Source organism: Littorina saxatilis, linkage group LG14, assembly GCF_037325665.1.
Source record: "Littorina saxatilis isolate snail1 linkage group LG14, US_GU_Lsax_2.0, whole genome shotgun sequence".
Lineage (NCBI taxonomy): Eukaryota > Metazoa > Mollusca > Gastropoda > Littorinimorpha > Littorinidae > Littorina > Littorina saxatilis.
In genome coordinates, this window is record NC_090258.1 from 38,138,251 (window position 1) to 38,166,163 (window position 27,913).

The window sequence follows — 27,913 nt, forward strand, 5'->3', positions numbered from 1 at the left end:
TAGCAACTTGACTGGAATCTTGTCTGGACCCATTGACTTCTTATTCGCCATTTGTTCTACCAGTTTTCCTACCTCGTGCACTGAGATTGGAGGAATAGAAAATGTGTCAGTTTGAGTCAACTTTTGTTCACAGAATGTTTTTAATTTTTCAAGACAATCATCCGTATCAAGGGAATCATTTTGCTTGAGACAAGATTTTAGGTTGTCTGCTAGCGAAATGAAGTGTTTGTTGAAGTCATTTGGAGATATTTGTGAATGAGAATTGGTTGATCCCTTCCTAGATTTATCAAGAATTTCATTCACTGCTCGCCAGATTGTAGCTGTATCCTTTTTTCCAGAAATTAGTTTATTAAAATATTCAGTCTTTGCTTGTCTCACTGTGTCCAACACTTTATTTTTTTGTAGTTTATATTCTGTTTTCATGTTGCGCTCTTTGAAATGATCACGCATCGCCATAGCCTCGATAATGTCTGAGGTTAACCAAGGGGGGAGCTGGGGATGTTTCACTCTATGCTGACGTAGTGGTGCGTGTTTATCAATTATAGAGCACAAAATATCGTGAAAAATCTTGCAGGCGCTCTCCGCGTCACTACAATTGAATACGCTATAAAATGGGGCTTGGTTAAGGTCAAAGAAGAAGGCAGATTCAACAAAATACTTGAAACTTCTGTATTCGATTGTTGTGTGGCCTTTATGACATGATTTTGGCAATATAAGCGAAATCGAGCAAAACACAGAATGATGGTCACTAAAACTGGAATGCACTACTTGCGCATTTGCAACGATATTCTTATTATCAGTATAAATATGATCAATCAGGGTTGATGAAGTATTTGTTTCTCTTGTAGGGGTTTTTACCAGCTGATGAAGACCAAACAGAGCTGTGGTTGAGCACCATGTTGTTTGAGGCCTGAGTAGGTTAATGTTAAAATCGCCAAGCAATACAACATTCTCGTCACGAGCCTTCACTCTGTCCATCATAGAAACAAAATCATCAATCCACCTTGACGTTTCAGCAGGGTTACGATACACATAGCCAATAAGCAAGGGAGAGGATTTGTCATGCTTCAGTTCTAACCACATACATTCAACATTTTCATCTTCAAGATCAGTTCTACGTTTGACAATCCCAGCAATGGACTGATGAACATAAAGAGCGATGCCTGTTTGGCCTACTCGTGCATTGTCCCGTCGCAAAACCGAATAATGCGGAATGTTAACAAGGCTGTCTGAGATACGCGAATCTAGACGCGTTTCACTTACACCGAAGAGCTGTACCAGCTCTGGTTGCTGGTTTAGCAATACACAGACATCATGTACTTTGTTGACTAAATGATAAATATTCACATGCCCTATACGGAGAACAGTGTTTGATGTTGTTGACATTAGAACGAAGTGCAATATTGTAACAAACAGCAGTAATGATACAGGATGAGATAGCAGCACACAAAGGTATGCAATCAACAATAGAGAACAAACTGTTGCTTAAAATGAAGGGTGACCGACAAAAGGCAAAGAAAATCCCACAACAAACAACGGGATACTAGATAATGTAAGCTTAAGTACAAGATGTACAAAATGTTCACAGAAAACAAAAGGACACAAGGTTAAAGCAGTTAAAGCGGAACAGTCCTGGTGAAATTCAGTTAAGGCTGAACAGTTCACAAACTCGGCCCAGAGCCAGTAGTTCATGCAATTATTTAGCACCCAGTAAAGGTTAATACTGTAAAGGATTCGTAACACAAGTCTTGCACAGAGAAGTAGAATCTCTTTTATGCCTCACGTGTTCAGACTTTAATATCGTCGAAGCACCAGCCGCTTGTCCATGGGGATGAAAAAAGCCTATGGCTTCAGGGCACGACACACACAATGCCGTCCCTATTGCGTGTCCGACCTGAGGCACTTATAGAAGCGAGCACGTCCGAGTCAGGTCACGAATTAAGCTGTTGCAGCTGTAGAACAAACCGTTAACAAAGTTAGTTTAAAGATTCCTCAATAAGATGAAGGCCGCGCGAGTATGTTCACATTCTTGCACAAGGGCAATGTTTGTAAAATAGTAAAGTTATAAACACAGTTTTAACAAGGACGAATGACGTAAAGTTTCTCTCTAACTTTCTCTCCGACACCCCTGGGTGCTAGCACGCCGCACACGCACACACCTAGAGTGATGCATAGTTATTCTTCGCTCTTGTGTAATTCACAACATAGTTTGTATACAATTTAGTATTTCACCGATTACACAAGAGTAGAGGCACCTGTGCTGAGAGTAGCCGTGTGGAGGGAAACATTGATGGCACTTCTAATTACACAAGTGTAGAGGCATTCGTGTTGTGGTAGCTGTGTGGAGTAAAACACTGTTGGAGCTGCGGGGGTATGGGTATGTATGAATGAGTGTATGAATTGTGGAGTGGCACTGAGTGCCGGTGTGGCTGAAACATGTAGGGTGGAGGCAGCATGTGTCGAGGAGGAGGCTGGGGCGCTGCATATTGCCAGGCATAAGGAGGCACTTGAAAGTGCGGCCCTTGATTGACTGCCTGGCTGTAGAGCTCCGGGTCGCTGTCACGGCGTTGATTATGTTGCGGCGCACCTGCCGCATAGGGAGGCACATGATAGTGTGGCCCCCGACTGACTGGCTGTCTGTAGGGCTCCGGGTCGCTGTCACGGCGTTGATTATGTTGCGGCGCACCTGCCGCATAGGGAGGCACATGATAGTGTGGCCCCCGACTGACTGGCTGTCTGTAGGGCTCAGGGTCGCTGTCACGGCGTTGATTATGCTGTGGCGCACACGCCGCATAGGGAGGCACAGGATAGTGTGGCCCCCGACTGACTGGCTGTCTGTAGGGCTCAGGGTCGCTGGCACAGCGTTGACTGTGCATGGCGTTGGATTGTCGCATGTAGACCAAGGGGTAGTCATCAGACTGCTGCTGTTGTTCTTGGTGTAGAGGGCGATGAGGTAGGCGATGTTGAGGACCGTTACGGAGCAGAAGCCCTGGTCCTTGCTCTTGTGGTCTACCGGGCTGTCCGGTTCTGCGCGTTGACTGGTCGTCGAGGTAGTCACGGTTGCGTGACGGCACAGGGGTTTGCAACAGCGGCACCCGTCGCTGTGATTGATCAGCGGGAGGGCATGCAGTTTTCAGGTTACCGGCAAGGCAAACAATACCCCGAGGACTGGGATGAAGGGCATCCCTGTAGAGAGCTTTGCGTGGGGCACCGCTGGGGGTGAGGAAGGTGTCGGTGTTGTCAGTGAATACTACCCCCTCCCTCGCACAGACCCTACTCAGGGAGTGGTTGGATGCTGCAATGGACTTCCGCAGCATGTGTTCGCCGTTGGGTGGGATGATGGAGGACGCCTGTATCCGTGCCGAAGGGAACACCTTCTTTAAGAGCTTCATGAGTCCCGACCACACTGCCTCTGTGATGGTGTTGTGTCGGCATGTATTGACCCCTATGTGAACGATGACCATTTGCACGTGTTTACATTGTGGCACGTTGTCCAGCCAGTGTGTTACATCATCTACACAGAGGCCAGACACACTCAGATTCTGGGAGGCTTTGCCAGGAAACATCAGCTCGGGTCTAACTGGTTTCAGTACCGAGTCCCCGAGCAGCACGCGAGTAGTCGAAGGATCCACTCGATACTCCGCCAGCTGCTGTCGTGGAGTCAGGTTGCTTGAAGTCTGATTGTGTGTGTTTCCTCTTTTAGCGTCTGTGTCATACTGTTTCTCATGTGGCGCAGAACTCTTAGGGCTAACAGAGGGCGAACTTGTTTCGGATTCGTCGTGAAGCACAGAGAAGCTGTTAAAAAGGGGTACTCCTGCCTTGACAACTGAAGCCTGCATGGTTTCCACTTGCAAATCCGCTTGAGTGTTAGTCTGTGATTCTGATGAGGTTGTATGTTTTGTAAGTTGATTGGTTTGTTTAATCTGTTGCTGTTTCTTAAAGTCACCAACCTGAGATTTGAGCGAGTGTATTTGTTTATTCATTTCACTCATCTCCTGTTTCATTGTTGCAATGGTGTTATCTAACGTTTCACATTTTATTCTAAGGTCAAGTTTAAGTTCTCTCTTCAGTTGTGTTTTTGCCGTCTCTATGAGTGCTAACACTTCATCGCGGAGTTCAGGGTGGTCCAAGAAAAGAGAGGAGGAAATGTGGTTTTGCTTTTGCTCTTGCGAGTCACCCGAAGTCACCTTGACGAGGTCAAGTGGTGGGGTCGAATCCAGGTCATTATGACGCGTGGTTTCATTGTTCAGTGTGGTCGCTTTGGTGACGGCACTCATACTTGTGGAAGAGTCGTGGCCTTGTAGTGGGGTAGTGGCCGTGTTGTCAGGGTTTCGCCCACTAGCCATAGATGGGGGGGATTTGTTTGAAGCTGGCGATGATGAGACGAAAGAAACAGTGTGGTCAGGTGGGGTTGCAGTCGGGGAGGGCAATGGAGACTGTTGGGGGGTGGAGCTTAGTACCCCCGTAGAGAGGGCGGCAGAATCGGAGCTCCTTGATCTCAATTGTCTGCATGCCCTTTTTGGTTGCTCCCTTGTTAACGAACGATGTTTACGGGAGGTGGGTGTGTTCTCTACTTCACCGATGGACCGCTCGATGGGTGGCAAGGCGAGCATAGTGAGGCGAGTGTTGATTGTTGTAGCAAGTTCAGGGTGCTTGATAATAGAGTTGATGCAGTCCACCAAGCTCGTAAACTCAGAGTCGCGCCATTTGGTGCATTGGGCGCCTTGAACAAGAATGGTACCGGTTGTATAGAAAATAGTTATGGTCACCAATTTGCTCGAGCCGCAATTCACCTGCACTTTAGAGCGCCATAGCTCAGGGGAGGGGAGGGTTGTCGGGATTTCGCTAAGAGATTCATTATCTTGTACCTGGATAGGTCGAGTTGGCTTTTCTGCCTCATCTATCCACTGTACGTCGAAGTTGTTATGGCTGTCGATGCCTTGGCAGTAGCGCATGTATAACACTTGGCGAGCCAAAGGCATGAGTGTGTGAGGCATCTTAAATGTTAATTGTCTTGGGTCTTTTTTCATGCAGACAGTGGGGACCCATCCCACTGCCGTAGTAATGCTGGGCTGCATTTCCATGATCAAGTACTCAGCGATGCGTTCATATTTAGAGGGTGGTGTAGAGTGAGCCCGCGCAGGCCAAACATATGAGCCGATTACATGGCGATATTAAGTTACATTGACTCAGACACGCATTGGGTTGCGTACACACTGCATAACCCAGGAAATGAATCAGCCACAGCTGGGGTACATCAGTCGCGCATGACTATAAAGCACTAGGCTACAAGACACTGCGCGATCTTAGCGCATAACCACTTCATGTCCCAAATAGAAACTTATTCTGGGGACACAAATAGAAACTTACATACAATACACTGCGCGATGACCACTGAAGGCACTGTGTCCGATTGGCAGGGAATTACAGCGTGTCGTTTCAGCGTGTACACACACGCCGCTCAGAGAGGCACAGAGAGAGATATAGAGAGGCAAAAGAGGCACACAGAGAACAGCAAAAAGACAATATTGAAAACAGTTGAAACCAACAGGTGGCTGGCTGACAGTGCAAGAGGAAGCAGAGTGTTTTTGAGGCCAGAATGACTCACCAAGTAGACAGTCATTACTGCTGTCTTATCGCTGCAACGAACGAAAATCTCTGCGAGATAAGGGACTGCACAGACGACTATTTGTATGGATAGGTATGATGCCCAAACGAAACGACACAGATTCGCATTGTCTACCATGTAAGTTTTAACTACAGATTTGTTTTGTACGCTAATGATTACACGTATTTCACAGATTCGCTTCGTCTACCTTGTGGGTTGTAGATATGGATTGGTTGTGTACACGAGTGTCTACACAGGCCTTAGAGATTCGCTTTTTTTCACCATGTAAGCTGTTAATAATGATTATACATACTGCACAGGTTGGCTTTTTCACGTATATGTTCTGTGTACTATGCTTTGAATTGTACTTGTACGCGTGCTGTTGTTTTGTTCGATGAGTCAGAGCGAGAAACAAGCGGGGGAGATAAAGTAACGTTTGCGTACTGGATCATTGGCTCGAGGGTGGCGATGCAACATGTGTTCACACGAGGTGACATTTGTGACGATAATATAACGCCGTGCGGTGTACACGAGGACGGAAGTGCACACACACACACACACACACACACACACACACACGCGCGCGCGCACACACACACACACACACACACACACACACACACACACACACGCGCGCACACACAAACACACACACACACACACACACATATATACAAACACACACACACACACTATCAATCAATCAATTAATATGAGGCTTATATCGCGCGTATTCCGTGGGTACAGTTCTAAGCGCAGGGATTTTTAAAAAAATTTTTTTTTATTGTATACAATTTATATCGCGCACATATTCAAGGCGCAGGGGTTTATTTATGCCGTGTGAGATGGAATTTTTTTTACACAATACATCACGCATTCACATCGGCCAGCAGATCGCAGCCATTTCGGCGCATATCCTACTTTTCACGGCCTATTATTCCAAGTCACACGGGTATTTTGGTGGACATTTTTATCTATGCCTATACAATTTTGCCAGGAAAGACCCTTTTGTCAATCGTGGGATCTTTAACCTGCACACCCCAATGTAGTGTACACGAACGGACCTCGGTTTTTCGTCTCATCCGAAAGACACACATGCACAAACACGCACACACATGCACATACACACTAGCGACTACCTGTTCGTTCGAGCTCATAAAAAATTGTAGGTATGCTTGCTTGGAAATGGAAGGTGCTAAGTGTCACGTTGCTGACAGAGTTATTGAAAGAGACAGCTGGCTGAGCTGCAGTCATGACATCCAAGTCAGTGACATGGATTTTGAAGCGAGCGTCGTTAATACGTATCACCGGGGCTGCCTCACGCCCTCCCATCCTCTACCTCAAGTTTGAAAACGCAATCATTCCTAAGCCAAACATATGATGAAAAATAGAGAAACAAATACATAAAAGAATGATTAATTGAATGAATAAATAAATGAATACAAAAATAAGCAGATACAAAAAAGTCTTGTTCGATCTCAGATTTATTAAAGGGATCACACGTCACTTTAACTTCGGTTTCGCTTATAAGTTTCACACGTTATTACTGTGGTTCTGCGGTAATACTTTACTGTTTCTACTCAGTCTCTCGCAGCAAGGGATCGTTTCACAAAACACTGCATGGAATCCCGGCAACACTTTAGACTCCGCAACGCTATCCTGTGAATTCTCGCTAATCTGCAACAGGCGAACGTGGTCGTGAATAATTAACACTTTCCAGCCCAGTACCAGCTGAGGGCAGAGTTCCCATGCACAGTTCTACAGTGATCGTTACTCCTTGTCCGGCCTTGGCTTTTTCAGTATCGGAGCAGTCTGCACTTAGGCGGAAAAGTAGAAGAATGTATGAAGTTCCTTGTGCTGTTTTAAATTCGCGTGCCGTTGGAACATGGTGCGTTTTGGGTGTTGTTGTTGTTGTTGAGAAAGAGTAGCACAGTGATCGTTACTCCAAGGCTGAACTTGTCGGTTTGAGTAACGTAGCAGTCTACAAAGAATAGTCTTTGTAAAGTTCCTGGTGCTGTTTTAAACCCGCGTGGCTTTGGAGAATGGTGTGCCAATTTTGGAAAGAACTACAGTGATCGTTATTCTTCGTCTGACCTTGACTTTTGAGTATCGAAGCACAGGGATTGATATGTAGGGTTCATTCTGATAATCATCGCTCCACGGCTATCGCCAGTTGTCTCTCTGACCGGACGCGAAAGTCCTACGCGAATCTATCAAAACGAGACTACAGAGTTATCTCCCATATGTTGTTCGCGAGCAGTGTTCGCGAGACGAAAATGATTACAGATTGGCCGACTTCGACAGTGATCTCCGTTCTGTTCTTCACAGTTATGATAAAGACATCGTTCTAAGGTTAAAACAAGTCGAAATTTTGGGACTGCTGCCGGAAGGAGACCGTAATAATATGGTTGCATCACTGTCAAAAAAATCGTCTGCTCCAGCGAGCGCCGAAACTAAACGGTTGATTATCACGTGACACTAATGCCATATTTAGAGTTGTTTGCACAGTAAATACAGCCGCGAAAAATAGCTCGCTTGAAACTTACATATCAATTCCTTTGTAATTTAAAAATTACACAGCACCATGAAAAATTATTATCGACGATCGCGAATCTGCTTACATCCATAACACATTACGAAAAGATCTAAATATGCAAAAAATCGATTTCCTCGCCAGACAAGAAAAACCAAGGCATCCTGTCAGGGATAGAATGAGCCGAACTCATTTTGACCTGAGGTCAGGATGATGTAGGGTTATGAAGGATAGTTCGTGTGTCTAAATTTCCTGGTGCCGTTTTAAACTCACGTTACGTCAGGGCCTGGTGAAGATTTATTTGGAGAAAGAGTGCTACATTGATCGTTGCTCCAAGACTGACCTTGGCTGTTAGAGCTTCGGAGCAGCCTGCACTCGGTAGCAAGAATAGTCTGTTTAAAGCGCCCAGTGTTTTGAATGTGTTTGACGCTACAGCATGGTGAAGTTTTTGGAGAAAGAGTACTACACTAGAGTTAGCGTAACTCCATGTGTGGCCTTGGGTTTTTGAGCATCGGATCAGTCTGCGCTTAGTAGCAAGAATAGTCTGTTTAAAAGTTCATGGTGCTGTTTTTAACTCATTGTCTCCCGGGTACGGATATATCCGTACCCATTCATATGCCTCTATCTGACCAGGTACGGATATATCCGCTCAGACTGTTAGCTTCAGTCGCTTCCTGTAACGTCCATCTAACGCCTGCATTCCAGTGTATTGATACACAGTTGCTTCACAGTTACTACAATTCTGAGTGACCTGCTGCAGCACACATTACTGGTCTTGGCTAAAAATAAAACCTTGGTCAACATTGGTGGGGTAGAAAGTGTTAAGCTCTTGTAACGTTGGAGAATGGTTATATTTAACAAAAAGAGTGCTGCATTGATTGTTGTTCCAAGACTGACCTTGGCTTTTTGAGCATCGGGGCTGCGCTTAGTTGGAATAGTAATCTGTTTCACGTTCAGGTACTGTTTTAAACTCGTGACGTTGGAGCATGGCGACGTTTTTCGAGAAAGAGTGCTACAATGATCGTAACTCCCAGTCTGACTGGGTTTTTTCATCAGTCTGCACTTAGCAGCAAGAATAATAATTACGTTTCAAGTTTTTGCTCGCGTGACGTTGGAGCATTGTGATTTTTGTTTTGTTTTGAGAAAGAGTACTGCAATGCTCTTCACTCCAAGATTGACCTTGGCGTTTTGAGTATCGGAGCAGTGTGTCTGCACATAGGAGTAGTCTACTTAAGTGCCTGATGCGGTTTTAAACTCGCGTGGAGCATGGTTAAAGTTTTGGAGCAAGAGTATTACATTGATCGTTGCTGACTTTGACTTTTTGAGTAACGGAGTAGCCTGTCTGCACTCAGTAGGAAGAGACGTTTATAGTTCTAAAGTTGCTGGTGCTCGCATTGTGTACTAAGGTGCTGAAACGTTAACGGAGAAAGCTTGCTTTAAACTTTAGAGAATGGTGCGATCTTCTCGGGTAAGCTTGTATTTTGTCTCTGTTTCTTCCTTGGTTTGCTGGGAGGGGGGTGGGTGGGTTGGACGGCTTGTTTGGGGACACCTGTAGATAGAGTAAGCCCTAGAATAAGAACGAAAGATGGTGCACTGACACTGTTGGAGAGGATGAGTGACTATGTGTGTGTGTGTGTGAGAGGAAATGCGTCTTGTCATAAACAGTGTATTCTCATAGCCTTTCCTTTATCATCGTCCCGCAAAGAAGAGTTAGCAAATCCGGCGGCAGAGGTGTTGCAGATAGCGACATGACCGAACCAATTGTGTTGCGTGGGGTGATAGGGTTTCCTGATAGAAACACAGCCAGAGAGAAGTAACTCCTTGTAAAACAGAAAAAGAAGAACAAAAAAGAAGATGAAATCTCTGGCGTCTGGCCAGAGCGTAAAGGTTACATAGCTTCTTGCTTTCCCGTCCTGGCACCAGCGTCTTTCTATTTTCGTCGGTGGAAAAATACGATGGTTATTCTAATCCGAACTCAGTACAAGTCTTTCAAGTTTTACATTGCTAGTTTTAATCCCTTGAGGAACTGTTCGCACAATTCAGATGACGGACTGGATGAAAGCAATAACATATCCAGAAGGATTTTGAAAGTAATGATTAACCAGGATAAATATAGAAGCTCGCAAAGTCGTCCAAAGGCACACTCGTTTCCGTTTAAGCATTTCGGCTGACCATCTCAGATGTGACCAGTCTTGTGCATGAGGTAAGACCCTCTCAGATGTGACCAGTCTTGTGCATGAGGTAAGACCCTCCCTCCACTTGGACACGTACCAACAATCACTGACTGCTTGCTGGTGTGAGTTGCAATTTATTTCAGGATCAATTTCTTTAAAAAGCCTAATGGTTTTTACGAAATTCATTCTTTACAAAAATGCCCGCAGTACACAGAGAGCTCCCAGGCTGTTCATTTTGGCTGTGTCAGCAAGTTAAGGACTGGTTTCATCCCATGTAAAAGCCTGGTCAAATCTGTAATGGTGAGCCGAACTGTTGTGCCTTTCATGACCAGAAAGGGCGAAGACCTTGCAGGAATGTCAGTTGGCATCGTCAGTCGCCGGAACATCGAAATTGACTTCAAATGGGCAAAAACTTTGCTATTATTTCAAACTTTCCCAATACTGCGATTGATCTGTTGGATATTTTGTCGAAGAAAATAAATTCCTACAACCCTCATTTACATAATGGACAAACAAGTCCCTCGCCAAGACGACCGTGGAGTGAAGAGGCTCATCGCTAGACTACTACGCGTTTTGCTTTGACTTCTGAGAGAGCACAACATGTAGTGACTGTATCCTTCGTCCCAAGTCTTCCCCGTCACATTCCCATGCCCGTTTTCTTGACATGTCTCGTTCGTTTTCATCATACCCAGTAATTTGTCCATTAGCGTTTTCCGGAGGCTGTTCGTCGGGTCATGGAGAGCTAACCCATGCATTTGTAATAGTACGGGAGAAAGGGGTGGAGGTTGTTCAGTGCCGAAAGGGTCTTCTTCCAATGATCCAGGTAGATTATTGTTTTCAAAGTTGCTACGTCGTGAAAAATGTAGTGTTTATTTCGTCAACATCTACACCACTGTAGAGTAAAGTAACGAAAAATCACTGCATGTTTAAAAAAAATATAGGTATTGTTCAATCGTAACACAGCCAGGAACGTTTCCGTTCATGGTCAACATACTCTGTGATATTCCCCCGCACGTTTTCCACACACTCAGTAACGCGTTTTTTCCCGCTCATATTTACCACCTAACTAGTAACGTTTTGGAAGGCTGTTGCTTACTTTCCTTTCGTACCTGCGCTTGTAAATTGCGAGAGAGGAAGATAGAGAAAGAGGATTCTGGTGTTTGGAGCCGTTCAGCTGTGAGGAATTTACGGGTTATTCCGCTCCCATCGGCCCCACTGTGTGTTAGGCTAGTTAATGGGATGCACGTGGAACATGTCGGTGAGGCGGTCACGGGGAAAGCTGGGCGGGCAACAGGGATGATTGGAAGCAGGGATGCTGCATGATGGCACCATGGATCATCATCTGGCGTGGACTCGTGTTAGCCATGAGAGGGGGGGGGGGGGGCGGCAGTGAGAGAGAGAGAAATGTGAATGAGCTGGTCAGTCCGTCTGCCTGTCTGTCCATGTGTTGATCTTTGATAACATTCAGAATAGTTTCAATTTTACTACTATTTTTGTTTTGCTCGGTGTCCCTGGATACGCTCACGCAAACTCAACACCTGCAACCCAGACAGTGAGACAGACAGCAGCTGAACTGGGATTACACAGTTCTACCATGTAATGGAGTAGATTTCACCAAGTTTACATAACACAACGTTTTGTTTTAGGATGTTGAACTTCGTATGTTGGACAAGACACCGCAAGCAGGTGGTTTTCGAACAAACATCCTTCTTTGTACGACTACAAAAGAGAGGCTGAACTTCTACTTTAGTTTTTTTGTGGCCAGTTACCAGTTGGTTTTGTGTGTTGAGAGGCAAAGACAAGAGTTTATCCCAACGCTAATCGCAGCTTTCACAGCGTGTGGTTTGTTTGTTGTGTTGTCGCTAGCACGAAGGGATAGCATCTGTGGGCGAGGAGACAGAAAAAACACGTATCTGTGGAAATAGTTGTGGGTTGTTGTGACCACAAACTTCCTTCTGTGTAGGTGAGTGAGTGTGTATGGTTGTGTGAGTGGAGGTTTGTTGAAGTGCTGATAGGACGGCTTTCAGCTGTGTTGGTGAGTACATGGGAGCTTGTGTGTGTGTGTGTGAGAGAGAGAGAGAGAGAGAGAGAGAGAGAGAGAGAGAGAGAGAGAGAGAGAGAGAGAGAGAGAATTGAATTGAATTGAACTTTATTTTACAAGGATTTAGATTTAAGGCTACGCCTTTTCTTACAATCTGTCCTTGGGACGCATAGACACACAATTATATAATAAAAAAAAAATAAAATAAAATAAAAATAAAAATAAAAATTAAAAATTAAAAAGTTAAAAAGTTAACCAACAATAGGAGGTCGGAAAACGTGATAATAAAGATGACGATGATGATGATGATGACGATAATGATGATGATAATGATGATGATGATGATAAAGATGAGGCATGAAGATCATACATATGTGGTTATTCATAAAATCAAATGCATACTATGCAGGTAATTATATATACAAGCTGGTGGCAATCGAACATGTAGCAATAGAGTAACAAAAATATGTTCAGAATATACAATGCACAGCATATTTTTGACGTAATACTAAGTTTGGTAAGTCAAAAGGCGTTAAACTACTCAGACATTAAGTGGTTTTTTACACATTTTTTAAAACTTTTTAATGACTTTAGGTGCTTAAAGGATGATGGAAGTGAATTCCAAACTGAAGTACCCGAAAAAGCAAGACTGGTCTTATACAGGTCAATTCGTGGAATTGGTGGGATCAAGTTGACCGACCCATATCTGTGGGTAGCTTTATTAAATAATGATGTAATGTAAATCGGCACTTTACCGTGATACAATTTATGCATGAAAATGGCTTTGTTTAACTTGAGATGCTTTTCCAGTGGAAGAAAGTTAAGCATTTTTAATTTCATATCTGTTGAGGCATTATCCTTTAGAGAGATAGAGAGAGAGGGAGAGTGAGAGAGAGAGAGAGAGAGAGAGAGAGAGAGAGAGAGAGAGAGAGAGAGATTTCTGTTTCGGTATATGATTGTCTTTGTGAGGATATCAGAGCTCTACTGTATATAGATACAGAAATTGTGCATGCTGTGTTCAGTGTTTCTTTATATTCATATGAGTGTCTTTGTATTATAGATTTTCTGTACCCTAGTTTTAAATGTAAAAACATTGTTAGGTAGCCATAATTTAAAAAATATTGATGCGAGCACTTCTGACTGAAGATTTTATTGTCGTTCTGCGTAAGAACAGCACAGCGTACATTGTGACGAGTTAAGTTAAATGCCATAATCTTATCAGAAGTAAATGAGCTTTCTGCCATTGCTTGCGTGTAGTCTTTGATTCGACTCTTGATTTCCAAGGGAAATGTACGAGTGAAGTTTTCCCTTCTGTTTTTCCGTGCGTTTTCTTGGTGAACTTTGCGTTTTCTTGAACGCCGCGAATGTCCAAAAACGCGACCAGCTAAAAGAAACAGCACTTGGCCGGAGATTGTTTTCGTGTTTCAAGCTCTTTCTCAGTGCGTTGATGGAGGCCACATTAGTACCAGGATTAGCCGTATCAGGGACAAGGATGTTTTGCTCTCCGCATCTCCACTACTGAAGAATGCTCGCCATTACGGTTATGGGGAGGGTGTTTCGTAGGAAACAGATCCAGCTTTACTGCTTGCACTTTAGTCTAGAAGTCAGGATCGGCTGTTAATCAAACGCTCCTTAACGGCCTGTGATAACATTTACTTGTCACCTTCAGCAGCAGAGGAAACTGGTTGGTATGCTTGTGTGGGAAGTTCTAGTGGCACCCTTGTTTCGATCTTTTGTTTGATGCGTCAGTTTGTTTTGCTTGACTTCCTGCATTCTTGTTTCAACTTATTGAATTGAAAGTCGCCATTTGTGCTTGTCTAGTTTTAAAATCCGTGGAACATCAATTATAAATTCATCTCATTTGATAGTCAATAGCTGATGTCAGCAGCTGACTACACATATCTCCTTCAGTTGACTTTGCTACTTAATGACATTTGAGATATTTTCAAAGATCTATAGATTAAGGGTTGGCTTCGAAAGGTTTGACAGTACACTGCAAGGGCCAGCGTTGCCTAGAATACCTTTGGTGTCAGTGTGTGGGGGAGAAAGCAAGTATTCACCTGGGCCGGGACAAAAACGGTGCGCTGATAAAAAGGCTGCCGGACTGTGTCTGTTGCAGACTGATTCAGGTCAACGCAGCTCTTCGTGAAGAAAAAGCAAAGAAAAGCTAGAGCTGTTTTTAAGATGCGTGTGTGTTCTGTGTGTGCACTGTGGTCAAGTCTCCAAACAATAGTGTGATGGTATTGAGGGGCGTTTGGGAACGAGTAGATATACTCGAGGAAGAAATAGTGTGGTAAAAAAAAAAAGGGGGGGGGGGGGGGGGGTCGGTGGTTGGGAACGAGTAGACCCAAGGAAGAAAGAAGTCTTGTGTTTTTCATTGAAAGCCTTTAGATCGGCTGTGGTGATGGGTACGTGCGGTCTGCTTCCTGGGGCGGCTGAGGGGTGGTTTAGGCCACTGTGTTCGCGTGGCTCAAGCACCACCAGTCCTATTCGGCTGAGCACTTCCAGTCCTATTCGGCTGAGCACTTTGTTCATTGAGTCTGAGGTTAAAGTGCAGTAGGAATTAACAGTTTCCAGTATGAGATAAAGAGTTTCTGTTTCCAGGAAGTGAGGGTCAGACCTGAGTATTTTCAGATGGTGAAAAGTCTGGAAACTAGAAATTACTTTGAAGAAGTATTAGAAGGTTTGGAGTAGCTCGCTCTCTCTCTCTCTCTCTCTCTCTCTCTCTCTCTCTCTCTCTCTCTCTCTCTCTCTCTCTCTCTCTCTCTCTCTCTCTCTCTCTCTCTCTCTCTCTCTAGCTTGTCTCTAGCTGTCTCTATCTCTCTCTCGTACTCTCTCTCGTACTCTCTCTCTCTCTCTCTCTCTCTCTCCCCCTCCCTCTGACAAGCACACACACACACACACACACACACACACACACACACACACACACACACACACATACACACAGGACTGGGTGGCAGAGTGGTAACGCACTTGCGCTCGGAAGCGAGAGGTTGCGAGTTCGACCCTGGGTCAGGGCGTTAGCAATTTTCTCCCCCCTTTCCTAACCTAGGTGGTGGGTTCAAGTGCTAGTCTTTCGGATGAGACGAAAAACCGAGGTCCCTTCGTGTACACTACATTGGGGTGTGCACGTTAAAGATCCCACGGTTGACAAAAGGGTACCGGGTCTTTCCTGGCAAAATTGTATCGGCATAGATAAAAAATGTCCACCAAAATACCCGTGTGACTTGGAATAATAGGCCGTGAAAAGTAGGATATGCGCCGAAATGGCTGCGATCTGCTGGCCGATGTAAATGCGGGATGTATTGTGTAAAATAAATTCCATCTCACACGGCATAAATAAATCCCTTCGCTTTGAATATGTGCGCGATATAAATTGCATAATTTTTTTTTTTAAATCCCTGCGCTTAGAACTGTACCCACGGAATACGCGCGATATAAGCCTCACATTGATTGATTGATTGATTGATTGATTGAAACAGAGGATGCCTCATGGTATTCTCCAGCACATACAGGACATCGACCTTGCAAGTTATTACATGAATGATGATGTTGCGGGTGAACTTTTCCCTTGATTGTCTTTGCAGCCAGGTAATGGCACGAGTGGATAAGAGACAATGTTAATCCAGTATTATCACCTCTAGCACGTGGCCCTGGCACTTCCCTGGAATGTGTGCACGGGTTTGTGGCTCCTTCGGCATGTGATCTATGTTGATTAATTTCGACCTGTATTATATTACGCACGTGTTTTCTTGTAGCTGTGTTTGTGTGTGTGTGTGTGTGTGTGGTTCTCTCTCTCTCTCTCTCTCTCTCTCTCTCTCTCTCTCTCTCTCTCTCTCTCTCTCTCTCCAGTCTCTCTCTCTCTCCCTCTCTCTCTCTCTCTCTCTCTCTCTCTCTCTCTCTCTCTCTCTCGGTGGGGGAGAGGTAAGGGGGGATGGGGTGGGGAAGGGAGAGATATTGATACTGCTTGTTTGGCCATCGAGATCATTATTGTAGATCTATTGGTCCTAAGAGGATTTTATTTGCTGCACTTATTGTCTGTGCTTGCGGTTGGAGGCTTCGTTTCGGATTCTACGGTCGTTGCCCTAGAAACAAACAAATAAACAAAAACAATTTGTATACCCACTGACCCATGAACGGACAAAATCACGGTTTACCATCCCCGCGCGTCCCATTTATCCATAGCTATATGTGATACATTGCAATACATTGAATGGTTGAATGCTCTTTGCAACCACGCGCTCTACACAATCAGGGATCGCGTTTACGCACGATTTTTGCGTATTTGACGCATTTTAAAAGTCGCTGACGCGTTTTTTTCGCCGCGCTGCGTAAGCCATACGCAAAAATATTGTAACTTTTTCTTGTCTTCACGCAGCGCTTTTGCTCTGACTTAATAATCACCCGATCCTGAAACTGACTATAGGGCTCGAGAAGTGACGACACACATGAAATCTGCGCGTCAAAACTAAAGTCCGTTTCTTTTTGCATCGAAGTATCGCAAACGAACGTAACGAGGGTATTACCAGATAATGTCTTGTCGGATAATGAAACAGACATTAGCTGCTCTCCCATCTCGCGCTTCCAAAAGGCGGAAAGTGTGTCTAGTCGTATTAGAGCGGGAAACAAACTCGCAAGGCCCGACGGTTGGAGACAGCAGGGGTGTTATTCGACAGGTGTGCGCGGAGTTCGACAGGAAATCTCGCCGTATTTAGGTAAGGAGTGTCTTTAAGTCTTTCGTGCGTGTTTTGTTTGTGTCTGTACGTGTTTTCGTAGTACGCAAAAATATTGGTCCGTGACGCGTTTTTGACTCACATGCGAAGCAAAAGTGAGTCTATGTACTCACCCGAGTCGTCCGTCCGTCCGTCCGTCCGTCCGTCCGGACGTCCGTCCGTCCGTCCGTCCGGAAAACTTTAACGTTGGATATTTCTTGGACACTATTCAGTCTATCAGTACCAAATTTGGCAAGATGGTGTATGATGACAAGGCCCCAAAAAACATACATAGCATCTTGACCTTGCTTCAAGGTGAAGGTTGCAGGGGCCATAAATGTTGTCTAAAAAACAGCTATTTTTCACATTTTTCCCATTTTCTCTGAAGTTTTTGAGATTGAATACCTCACCTATATATGATATATAGGGCAAAGTAAGCCCCATCTTTTGATACCAGTTTGGTTTACCTTGCTTCAAGGTCAAGGTCACAGGAGCTCTTCAAAGTTGGATTGTATACATATTTTGAAGTGACCTTGACCCTGAACTATGGAAGATAACTGTTTCAAACTTAAAAATTATGTGGGGCACATGTTATGCTTTCATCATGAGACACATTTGGTCACATATGATCAAGGTCAAGGTCACTTTGACCCTTATGAAATGTGACCAAAATAAGGTAGTGAACCACTAAAAGTGACCATATCGCATGGTAGAAAGAGCCAATAAGCACCATTGTACTTCCTATGTCTTGAATTAACAGCTTTGTGTTGCATGACCTTGGATGACCTTGACCTTGGGTCACATGTATTTTGGTAGGGAAAATGTGTAAAGCAGTTCTTAGTGTATGATGTCATTGCTAGGTTTAGTTATTTGACCTTGACCCTGAAGGTCAAGGTCATGTAAAGGTCAAGGTCAAGCATGTGAGTTGTATGGGCTTTGCCCTTCTTGTTTTCGTTTCGTTGCGTATGACTTACGCGTTTTTTAAAAAGCTAGCGCGATCCCTGCACAATGTCATGACGTCTTTCAATCGTCTGGTTGAAATGATACACATACAGTAAGCCAAGCAAACTCCTAACTTCTGGTAGTGGTTACAATATGGAGGCTGCAGACACCTCTTGCTTTGTAAAGTGTCTTATGTCCATGAATGAGAGCCAACATAAACATCTCGCCCTGATGCTTCTTTCTTCTTCGCCAAGTCTTTTTTTGGCACAGAGAACGCCGCTTGTCGTCTTAGTGAAGACGAGCTCAAATTATTCCAGACTAGAAGTGTTTTCTTTGGAGCTAATTTGCCGCGGAAATGTATTTTCAATCCTTTCACAGAAGCGCTGTATGCGTGGGCGATTTTCGTTCATCATCCATTATTCAGTACCTGTAAGAGAAAAATCAATTGTGTGTGTGTGTGTGTGGGGGGAGGGGGGGGGGGCTAAAATCCCCAAAGATTCAGAGTCCTTGGGCTCGGGGGGGTGGAGTAGGAAATGAATACAATTCAGACAGGCAAGAATCACAGAATTTTAAGACCTCTTGCACCAAAACACAATTTTAGGTAGTGTCTGAATCAGGTAAAATGTTTATCAGATTCTGATTTCGAAACTACTCTACATGCATCAGTATCTTTAGAGAACACCATAGCGTGTATCGTTTTGATGTAAAGACACAAAGTCTTTTTTTCATCAGCGCAAGGAAATTCTTGTTTTTTTATATTTTTTTAAATTTTTTTATTGTTCAACTCTTAGTCTTACGTCTTCCGCACCATCAGACCCCGCCGTGGTTGTACTCGTGTAGTATCATTTATTGTGTAGATCAACAACTTGTGGGTTTGCGTTGTGTACTGCGAGGGCGGGTTTAATAGCATTATAGGCGAGCTGATGAAAGTTGATGTGACAGGAACGGCGTATGCAATTGGAATGTTTTCATCTTGCCTTGTATAGCTTGACATGGTGTCGACAGTAGATTTTCCCACAGTGAACTCAGCAGCCAGCTCTCTCTCTCTCTCTCTCTCTCTCTCTCTCTCTCTCTCTCTCTCTCTCTCTCTCTCTCTCTCTCCCTGTCTCTCTGTCTCTCGCTCTCTCTCATAATTTTATTTTGTCATACAGTACTACGACTAAGATGATTTCGGCTCCTCCGATTTGAGAGGTACTTCGGTGTAACCACCACCACCGCCCGCCGTGGAAAAAGAAACAACAAGAAATCTCCTCCTGTATCAACCAAGAAGAAGTGTTTGAAAAACACTACGTGGGTCTTCCACAAAACAAACAAACTGTTGAGCTAACAGATGAAATGAAGGATGTACAGAGTATAGTGGAGGATTGTCGAGGGAGAAAGATGGGTGGGGCGGGCTATGCTAAAATGTTTCTGACAGCAGGTAAAAGTATGTAGTGGCAAGTGACCGATTTCGCTCGATGATTTCTCGGAGAGAGGGGGAAAAAGAAATATGCAGGTAGATGAACTACGAGTTCGTTGGAGATCACAAAGGCCGCGTTCTCTTTCTCAATGAAACGGAAGCAGAAAATATGATAGATGTTCACAGTATGTCAGCTATTTCCACTGTGCTCGTGTTCCCTGGTTTCTGACATTCTTTTCGTGCTTATCCGTGTCTGTTCCATTCCTGCCAATCTCCCTTACACTGAACAAGGGGAAACAGGGTGGACAGGAATGCATTGTCTGTTTTCCCTGTTTATCTGTCAGCAGAGAAGAGACTGATTCACCTGGCCATCTATTTGCGGCATGTTTTGACTTTTGAAGGCACAGTACTTCCCTTGTAAACGATTCAGTCACCATCTCAGATCTTGCCAGACTTTTACTTGGAATAAGAACATTCCTACACTTGGACACATACCAACAAGTCAACTGCCTAGCTCCCCGGCCGGGTCATACCTTAGACTTTAAAATTGGCAATCTAGTGGCTGCTCCGCCTGGCGTCTGGCATTAATTATGGGGTTAGTGCTAGGATTGGTTGGTCCGGTGTCAGAATAATGTGACTGGGTGAGACATGAAGCCTGTGCTGCGACTTCTGTCTTGTGTGTGGCGCACGTTATATGTCAAAGCAGCACCGCCCTGACTGATATGGCCCTTCGTGGTCGGCTGGGCGTTAAGCAAACAAACAAACAAACAAACAAACTGCCTAGCTGTTTTATGTGGAGGTTGAGCATTTTTGTGTGAATGAATTCCTTAACTGACGCTAGTGTCAATCACTGAATCAGCGAAATTAATTCATATCAACATGCCATTCCTCACTGGAAGCAGCCAGACAATGGCTTTCAGTTTGGTATGTGTCGAAGTGGAGGGATGGTCTTGTCCAATGTAAAAGTCCGGATCTGAGATGGTCAGTAAAATCGTTTACGAGAGAATGACTGTGCCTTTAATCTAGACCCTCATTCCCTCACCTCCCCCCTCCCCCGCACTAGAATGTCAGGAGGGGTTGGGGTCACCCCCTGTTGTCTGTGTATCGCGACATCCCACTGCTTGGTGCTGAGTGATGTTAAATGTCAAGTTTACACTGTAGTACTTTACCCCCGTATTTGGAGGACATTTTTCTTTGACATTGGCTGCCAGGCGCTTTGGTTTTACTATCCGACACGCGGTTACACGCAGTAACACACGCACGAACGCGCGCACGCACGCACGCACGCACAGAAAGAGAGGGGGAAGGAGGGAGAGAGCAGTCAGATGTAAACCCATTGTTAGATGTGCTCATACATGTAGTTGGTGTCTTCAGTTTCTTTTGTGTGTGCCTTTAATTTAAAAAAAAAATAGAGCTTCGATTGTTTTGTATACGTGCGAGCTTCTTGTGTCTGAAATGACTTGGCAAAATTGTTGCCATAGCAACAAAGCGTGGAGACACAGACAGTGGAAAACTGCCTGCTAGTTTAGTCGTCACAGATAACTTATAAGTGTGCATTGACAGTATAGTATGTAATTTGCTTTATCCGCAGGTGTGTCACGCTCATCATATATACGTCAGGTAGGTAAACGGAAGGCAGGTATAGGCTGCGGATTGGGATAACACGTGGAGGAGAGCTTTCACGTACTGTGCAATCATAGTGTTGTGCTGAAAAGTGCATTGGAACGTTTGGCAAGGTGTGTGGAATAAAAACTGTTTGTGCCAGGAATAGCAGGCGCTGTTATAGGGTACCGATTTTTTCTCTCTCTCTCCTTGTGGGCCGTTGGATTGTAGGTGTGAACTGATGCATGTTTAGCTCTGTGGTTGTCTGTCTGTCTGTCTGTCTGTCTGTCTGTCTGTCTCTCTCTCTCTCTCTCTCTCTCTCTCTCTCTCTCTCTCTCTCTCTCTCTCTCTCTCTCTCTCTCTCTCTCTCTCTCTCTCTCTCTCTCTATCGAGTGACTGGTATTCAGAGTGTTAGTACATTGTGTATTTTCAAGACAAGTTAGAGCTTTAGTTTTGCCAAGAGGAAAACAAGAAGGAAAGTGTACGTTTGCTTCAAAGGGTTTGGAGATGATCTGCTGTTATTGACAGAGACGATGAGTAAACTCTCTCTGTGTCTCTGTCTCTGTCTCTCGCTCTTTCTCTCTCTCTCTCTCTCTCTCTCTCTCTCTCTCTCTCTCTCTCTCTCTCTCTCTCTCTCTCTCAGATTAGGCGGTACTACTCATAATCATTGTAATTGATGCCTTTAGCCTAGAGAAGAGGAAGAAGAGAGTGAATATGTCAACTTTCTGCGTAGGGCTAAAATGGTAAAAGAAACACGAAAGAAAAAGCGTGACACTAAAAGAGAAAAAAGTTCTCCTATCCCCCTCTCTCTCTCTCTCTCTCTCTCTCTCTCTCTCTCGATCTCTCTCTCTCTCTCTCTCTCTCTCTCTCTCTCTCTCTCTCTCTCTCTCTCTCTCTCTCTCTCTCTCTCTCTCTCTCTCTCCAAAACACACACACACAAACTTTCTCTCTTTTCTCATACACACGGAGAGAGTATGAGAGAGACCAACACGCTTTTAGAACAAAGGCAAGGAAACCTAACAAAGAGACTTCAAAAAAAGCAAGAAGAAAAAAAGCACAACAACAATCAAAAGAGAAGGGGTTGGGGTGGGGAGGTAATAAGTTAAAATCTGATCAGCTAAACTTTAAGAGAGAGAGAGAGAGAGAGAGCACACGGGGGACAGCTCACCGTCATCAGCTTTCTGTCAAATCCCGTTTGTCAACCCTCCTCCCGCGACAAATATGCACCGTTAATTCATTCCGCGCCGCCTTTGATGACCGGCAGGTGTGCGTGCAGATGATCGCCCGATTGACACAAATCCGCGCGCCAAATGTGTCCCCATGCCGTGCCCCCCGGCCCAGTGCTTCTAATCTCATCACTCGCTGATACACACAGCTTGACATCACTCTTTCATCTCAAGTGCCAGCATTCTTTTTTTGTCGTCGTTTTTCAGCTTGCATCTATAGGGAAACTGACATGAGAAAAGTGACAACCTGTTGTTGTCAGCAAGGAAACTGACGCGAGAAAACCAGAAACCTGGTGTGAGCTTTTGAAAATGATGGGTTTGGCGTATTTCTGTGAACTTTTGAAAGTGATGGTGTTGGAAATAACTAGGTCGTGATGGACATTTCCTTGTCAAAGGGTTTTTTCCTTCTTGGCATGTTGCTGGTATTGTGTTGTGGGATGTTTTCCTTTGTGCACTTTTTTTTCTTCTCAGGCATGTCCTTTACAATTGAGATCTGTACTCAGTATGACAGTGCTGATGTGTACACTGAAATAGTTTTCGTTATCTATCAAGCGCAGTGTGTGAGTTTTTCTCACACCTTAATATTTTGTTGTTGTTTGTCAAGCGCAGTATGTGAGTTTTTCTCACACCTTAATATTTTGTTGTTATCTGTCAAGCGCAGTATGTGAGTTTTTCTCACACCTTAATATTTTGTTGTTGTTTGTCAAGTTCAGTGATAAGAAGTGTTGTTAGTAAGAGAGTGTAGAGCAGTTTGAATTAGCCTCTTCCAGTTTTTTAAGAACACAGCTGTGAGTGTGAATCATTCAGGCCTGTGTGGGCTGTTTTTTGTGTGAGTATTGTATAATTATTAGCAGCACCCTGTACCAGCAGTGTGCTGTGTGTGCAATCCCACACTTGTGCAGAAAAGAGATAGAGACAGTTGGTTGCACAAGGCCGGAAGATGCTATTGATCCGTACCATGCATTATATTGCTCTAGCTGACATCGCTGTGTGTTTTGTGTGTGTTGCAGACACAGAATGCTGACAACCTATTCTGCCTGTCTCGCCACCGTCTCCACACCACCTTGATCTACTGTCAAGCAGTATAAGCGCCAGACAAATAAATCCAACACTCCGCTGTCGAGCTCGCCTGCCTGCCTGCCGCACAGCAGCTGCACAGCACCCGCCAGTCAGCCAGCCATGGATACACTGGGTCCGGTCTCCGTGCTGGACAGCGGCCGACGCAACCACAACGCCGTGGTGGCTGACAGACTGACGCGCCGCCGGAGCCCGGATCGGCCCAGACTGAAGCAGTCGCTGAGTGAGCTGGACGTGGTCTATCGCATCCCACAGCCCTACAGGACCAGCTTCTCCGCCAAACACTCTGTGGAGCGCCTTCCCGGCTCCGACCGGAGTCGCTCTCTCAGCCCCGCTCACAGTCTGCGCAGTGTTCAGTCAAGTCGCAGTGATAGGGCGGGGGTGGTGCGCAGACACGGCCGGGCCAAGAGCCCAAAGCGCGTCACCTATGATACGCGTGTCACAGTGCGCCACTCGGATGCGGACGATAGCATGTTCACGGAGCTGTCGAGTCGAGAGTACGAATCTAGTCCTTCTTACCGCAAGTCCCCCGCCTCCTCCAACCATGTGTCCAAAGACTCGGGCCTGGACTATTCCATGCAGCTGCGCGACCTGTCCAGCCAGATCATCAAAATGGACTGGTCCAAAAAGGAGGGTGCCGACTCCACTGTGCACAGTCCTCCGGGGATCCTGAAAGAATCTCAGAACTCTCACAAACTTCCGCCATCGGGCCGACGAAGCCCCAACCCCTCCCAGCCACTCACCGGACACCGCACACCGCCTGTTAGTCGCGGTGACAAAGAGAACACGCCGAACGGATCACCGCCACCCTCCCAGCCTGTTTCGGGCGACTTCTACATCACGCCCAAATTGTCTGGCACGATATCGCGGGACTACCAGCAGGATCGCACCTTCAGCTACCGCCAGGCCATCACCGACCAATACAGTAGCGAGGTACGGGCCCTGGTGGATGCTGGGATAGAGGAGAAACCTGCACACTTTGGCGACCTGGCTGACAGGAGGGAGAACGGGGGGCTGCAGACACAACACAGGTAATTAAAAGTTATGTGTGTATACATGTTACGTCTATTTTATTTGTAATTATTTTATCTTATTTTATGCTCTTTATTTTTTTTAAGGGCAGACCGGGTAGGCAAAATGAGTTATTTTTGGTCTCATACACCTTTTTGGGGTTGTTGCATTTTTCACACCTTTGAACATCCTGGAATGCATTCAATAATCTGCTTTTGTCATTTTAGACATGTATTCATGTAAATAAAACCATTTTCAAACCGATGTTTTGTTGTTTTTGTCTGTGTTTTATAAAAAAAATCGAAAAAATGGTCAACTTTGGATACTCCGTGCTGGTAAATGTGCGCACATGACATGACCCATCGCTGTTCAAACTGTGTGGAAATTACCGTTCTTCAAGATGACGTCATCACCGTTGGGGAATTTCCGTTGACATAGGCACAAAGAGAGAGAATCCGTTCCAACCGAAACCCCGGAATTAATATATGCAAATATATGTAGGTCAAAGGCATTTGGCGCAAGCGCAGTAGACAACTTATCAGTCCCCCGGTGTCAACAAATCCATGACGTTTTCACCGATTCAGCAGCATTTTTAAAAGTTTTGAGCTGCGGAGAACAACCCTAACATTGGAAATGTTCAGCATAGTGGCAAGAAATATCAGAGAAAGATGAACCAGCAGCAGCGAACAGTAGAAGGAAGTAACAACACTCCGAAATGAACCAACATGATCGTATTTAAGCAGACGACATTCTAAGATTCTTGACTCGACGAGGTGGGTTTTGCTTCTTTCTCTTTTCGATCTTGTTTGTTTGACAACGTGATTTATTGCACATCGTTATGTTGTTGTTGTTGTAAGAATGTGTTAGGGTTTGCAGGTAAATGATAAACAGTTTGTGTCTGAAGTATTTTGCGGGTTTCTTGATTCAATTTACTGACCATGCCGCCGCCGCATCCCCCCCCCCCCCCCTCCCTCCCTCAATCATCTCTGTGATATCGTCTTCACAACCCCTATTTTATTGTTCTTCGCTGGCCAGTCCTTGAGAGCTTACTATGGTGTAACATGTCATCAGTATTCTTTGTCTGGGGTCAAACTGAGAAGCAGCATCTGAGCGATGTACGACTGACACAGTTTCTGTTTCTGGTCATTGACCGTAGGAAAATAAGTACCCTACTAGAGAGCGTTCTCTAATTCTAAAGGATTGGTTTACACCAGCATGGCTGACCAACCTATCATTGACAGCAATATTGTTGTCAAATCTTTTCCATTAACTAAGGAATAAAAAAGAGTTAAACTAAAGGACTGGGGATGCAACTCATGAATCAAAAGCATAGAAAGATCACCTGCAAACAGTGCTAGGTTTAGGAAATCTGAAAATGTATACACACACACAGAACACACACACAAAACAGACAACAGACAAGAAACAAGCAAATACATAGCAAGTGTGATGAAATAAATTAATTTTAAAAGAAAAATATGAAAAGAAAGAAAGAAAGAAAGAAAATAATTCAGCTAGTTTCAGTATTAGTTCCTGTGTGTATGTGATTGTGTGGTTACTCAAATCCCATAGTAAACTTGACATGTACATTTTGTGATAGGGGCCAATTAATGAATGTCTTTTGTGTGTGTGTGTGTGTGTGTTCGTCAACCGACATATGTGGGTACGAGCCGCTGAGGTGGTTGTAAGAAAACCCGCCTGGTTCAGTGGTTGGGGGCTGATTGGGATTTTTGATTTACCAGCCTAGCCAAAAAGTTGAGGTACACCCCATGTAACATGGTCATTTGCAAAATGAAGTACAAGCACTTGTTGACGTTTATATTGAGTCTTAAAATTTGCAGCTTATTACAAACAAAAACCATGGACAGTTGTATCAAATATTAAATCAGTGTTTGTGTATTTATTAGGTTGGAGCAAGGGGAGAGCCAGTCCTCCTGTGGTGGCAGCGAGGAGAAAGATTGACCTGATGGAAAAGTTTGCTAAACCGGAACTACCCTCTTCCACAGCAGAAACATCAGCTTTGCCATCTTCTGACCAACCATAAGAAGATACAGATACTTTGCCATCTTCTGACCCATCACAAGCAGATATGGATACTGGTACTGTGCAACGTCACTCCGCTGACATGTGTTGGGCTTTTGTCAACATTGATCAGCTCAATCTATTGCTGAAAGGTTTATATCCTGTACTGAATGCTTGTCTGATAGCAGTCTGATTATGAAAGAAGGTGATGCATCAGCCCAAGGATTTGCACAGGCCCTGCATCTGGAGTGCATATGAGTGTCCATTCAAGTCTGCAGTTGTTTACTCTTCTCCCGGTGTTTGCAACGCTTCGGGTGGTAAAGTTGCATTTTAAATAATCCACGTATGACCATGTTGGTACATGGAAAGGGACATTCAGCTTTACAGAAATTTGCTGCAGTGTTAGGATTGAGCACAGAAATACTGTAATTAAAATGTTGCAACTTTTGAATGGCTTGATAGCTTTGTTCCATTTGTGTATATATAATTATGTAATGTTGTTGATGATTTGTGAAGCATCATTTCTATGCAATGGAATAAGAAATCAGTGCATCCGTTGGGTTTTTATGAGTCTGACAGTTTGGTTCTGATCAATATTTTCATATCAGCACAAACACAGATAATTGACTTTTTTAATGTTTTCATATGATTTTTTTTTAAATCAAAAAAATCTGATAATTTGATTATCAAATCATTTCCCCTTCATAGTTAAAGTGTTATTCTGGTTAAAAAAAAACCCACCCCATTAATTCAAGCTCTACTGTGGTACTAGTTTACCGGGGTACTAGTGAGACTCTTTTACATGCTGTTTTCTCTACATGTAATTTGAGACAAAATGTGGTAATTAAAATGTTGTAACTTTTGAATGGCAAGATAGATTTGTTCCAATTTTGTATATGTTGTTTATGATTTGTGAAGCACCATTTCTGTGCATGGAATAAGAATACAGTGGATTCCTTGTGTTTTTATGAGTCCGACAGTTTCGTTTTGATTCATATCTGCACTAACATAGATGAGTTTTCAAATGATTTTTTAAAAAAAGTCTGGATAATTTGATCGTCAAATCATTTCCCCATCATAGTAAAGTGGTTATTCTTATAAAAACATATCAATTCAGGCTGCACTGTGCTACTAGTTTGAGGTACTGGTTGGAATCTTTCAAATGCTGTTTTCTCTGAATGTAATTTTCAGACAAACATCTGTAATTAAAATGTTGCAACTTTTGAATGGCTTGATGGATTTGTTTCATTTTTGTTTATGTTGTTTATGATTTGTAAAGCGTCAGTTTTGTGTATGGAATAAGAGTTAAGTGCATTGGTTGGGTTTTTATGAGTCTGACAGTTTGGTTCTGATTCATGTTTTCATATCGGTACAAACAAAGATGGCTGTTTTCATATGATGTATATAAAAAAAATCCTGATAATTTGATTGTCAAATCCTTTTCCCTACATAGTAAAGTGGTCATTCTGATAAAAACATATGAATTCAGGGTGCACTGTGCTACTGGTTTTTTTATGTACTGGTTCAAATCTTTAAAATGCTGTTTTCTCTGAATGTAATTTT

General features: G+C 44.1%; 1 protein-coding gene across 3 annotated transcripts in view; it reads left to right on the forward strand.

Annotated features, from left to right (window-relative positions):
• Positions 1-24,425, forward strand: part of LOC138947730 (uncharacterized) — a 69,140-nt gene extending 44,715 nt beyond the window's left edge. For all 3 annotated transcript variants that reach the window (XM_070319275.1, XM_070319277.1, XM_070319276.1), the window contains exon 2: positions 23,251-24,425. In XM_070319275.1, the coding sequence (XP_070175376.1) occupies positions 23,420-24,352 (933 nt within the window). In that variant the 5' untranslated portion in view covers positions 23,251-23,419 and the 3' untranslated portion in view covers positions 24,353-24,425. The remainder of the gene's footprint in view (positions 1-23,250) is intronic.
• Positions 24,426-27,913: the final 3,488 nt, after the last annotated feature.